This window comes from Myotis davidii, unplaced genomic scaffold (assembly GCF_000327345.1).
Source record: "Myotis davidii unplaced genomic scaffold, ASM32734v1 scaffold71, whole genome shotgun sequence".
NCBI lineage: Eukaryota > Metazoa > Chordata > Mammalia > Chiroptera > Vespertilionidae > Myotis > Myotis davidii.
The window spans coordinates 5,334,222-5,336,808 of record NW_006283588.1 but is presented as its reverse complement, the minus strand read 5'-3'; the positions used below and the strand labels follow the sequence as shown (position 1 = coordinate 5,336,808).

The 2,587-nt window shown below is 40.0% G+C and overlaps 1 protein-coding gene across 1 annotated transcript in view; it reads left to right on the top strand.

Annotated features, from left to right (window-relative positions):
- The window catches only part of TRIML1 (tripartite motif family like 1), a 7,734-nt gene that overhangs the window by 606 nt on the left and 4,541 nt on the right, over window positions 1–2,587 (top strand). Inside the window, exons 2-3 of the mRNA XM_006753792.1 lie at window positions 51–146; window positions 1,325–1,555. Coding sequence (XP_006753855.1) covers window positions 51–146; window positions 1,325–1,555 — 327 coding nt within the window. The remainder of the gene's footprint in view (window positions 1–50; window positions 147–1,324; window positions 1,556–2,587) is intronic.

Sequence of the window (2,587 nt, the reverse complement as noted above, 5' to 3'; positions counted from 1 at the left end):
ACGACCTGGTGCACTGCTCATTTGTCACAGAGCGTTTGTTTCTATTGCAGGAGAAACTCCAGGAAATCTTCAATCTTTTGTGTAAAAAGAAAAAGGAAACTCAGGTTATGTTAACCCATGAGAAGGAGAGAGTGATACTGTGTAAGGTCAGTGACTGTCCTGTTTGTGCATCTTGTATATGATTCCGTGAGGGGGGCATTTCTGAAGGGACACTTAGTGAAATGAGAGGGGAAAGAAGACAACATTTCCCAGTCCCCATCTACAGTATGCAGTATCCCTGCTCTGGCCTACCTACCTTTGCTTGTCTGCCTGGGCATCTCAAAACTCAATTCAATTTCCCTTTCCCAGGCCAGCTTCCCTCACCCCTTGATGCACCTTTATAACTCAGAAGCTACCTCTATTTTAGCTCTTATTATAATTATCTAAAATACAATGTATACTGATAGATAGATAGATATCATAAAATGGAAATCGATAAAGACATTTCAAGTGCTTTGGGTAAAAAAAAAATTCCAAATTAAAAACAAAAGAGTAAGGGAAAATATGACAAAATATTAGTTAGGATTAGTACACCTGCACAGATGCTAGTTTGTCGAGGTTAGTCACAGATTTTAATTTTAGCTGTCCAGCAATGCAGAGAACCAAATGTTCAGATATTTTAAAAATATGTGTGTATCTAATTCTCCTGCTAAACTTTGAATTCTTTTTTAAAATACATTTTATTGAGTTTTTACAGAGAGGAAGGGAGAAGGATAGAGAGTTAGAAACATTGATGAGAGAGAAACATCGATCAGCTGCATTGACCAGAATTGAACCTGGGACCCTTGAGTCCGCAGGCCGACGCTCTATCCATGAGCCAAACCAGTTAGGACAAAACTTTGAATTCTTAAATGGAAGTATTTGTGATGTACATTTCTATATCTAGTATGTGAGCCAATGACTACTTTGATTGAGTAAATATTTGTTGAATAAATGAACACATTTTAAAAAATAATGTTGTCCTTATTTTATACTGCCTTATATTTTATAATGGGACTGATCATCACCTGTCATATATATTTTTTTGTTTATTTTGGGTTTTTTTTTTTTGCTTTTTTCCAGTAGAATGACAACCTTCTGGGAATATAAAATTTGGGGTTTCTTTACTATTCTATCTACACACAACTAAAATACAACTTAGTCAACCCAGCTAGTATATATATATTTATATACTATAATTATCACAGTGAAACTCTAGGACTTTGTAAGGGTGAAAAAACACATTCTGTTACTAACCTTATTATGTCATGTGTGTGTGTGTGTGTGTGTGTGTGTGTGATGGCAGGAAGAGACAAAGAATTGTAAACAGGTTGTTGTGTCCGAATATGTAAAAATGCACCAGTTCCTGAAAGAGGAGGAGCAGCTACATCTGCAGCTGCTGGAAAAGGAGGAAAGAGAGAACCTGAAGAAACTGAGGGACAATGAGATCAAGCTGATCCAGCAAGTAAGGGGCCTGAGCAAAATGATTGGTCAGATAGAGTCCATGTGTCAGAACTCGAGTATAGCATCTTTAGAGGTAAGAACATTGGGAAAATTAATGGAAAAGTATGTAGTAACACATAATATTTCAAGTCATACAAGATAAAATGTTCTTTATTAACCTAGAAAACTAAGTTCTGATTCAAAAATAGTTTTCTGAAAGAATTAGCATTCTATCAATACTAATAAAAGGGTAATATGCTAATTAGACCGGATAGACTGGACATCTTACAGACATCCTTCTGGATGGACGTCCTTCTGGACAAAGCTGCAGTGGCTGCAAGGGCCAAGGAGGGCAGGCAGCCACCGTGGCCTGCAGTGGCAGCAGCAGTAGGGTGATGGGGGCAATGGCTTCCCCTGATCGGCCCGGTCGCCTCCCGCAAAAGGTAGGCCAGACTGTCAAGCGGGCCTAAGCCGTCAATAGGACATCCCCTGAGGGCTCCTGGACTGTGAGGGTGCAGGCTGGGCTAAGGGACCCCCCCCCCCACTCCCAGTGCACGAATTTTCATGCACTGGGCCTCTAGTATAGTATAAATAAAGAGGTGGAGAAAAAACAGAGGGATACCCATCTGAACCAAGGTTGATGATGACTCCAATTTCTCCTGTGCCTGTCTCTCTGCAACCTCAGCTTTGCCAAATATTTTAAGTTTAGTGAGCATCAACTATGGGCTGGACATATTAAATATTTTTTTCTTTATTGACTAAGGTATTATATATGTGTCCTTATCCCCCCATTGCCTCCCCCCAACCCCCACTCATGCCCTCACTCCCCTGGTGTCTGTGTCCATTGTTTAGGCTTATATACATGCATACAAGTCCTTTGGTTGATCTCTCCCCCTTACCCCCACCCTCCCCTACCTTCCCTCTGAGGTTTGAGCATCTCATCGATGCTTCTCTGTCTCTTGATGTGTTTTTGTTCATCAGTTTATGTTGTTCATTATATTCCACAAATGAATGAGATTGTGTGATATTTATCTTCCTCTGACTGACTTATTTCACTTAGCATAATGCTCTCCAGTTCCATCCATGCTGTTGCAAATAGTAAGAATTCCTTCTTTTTTACCGCACC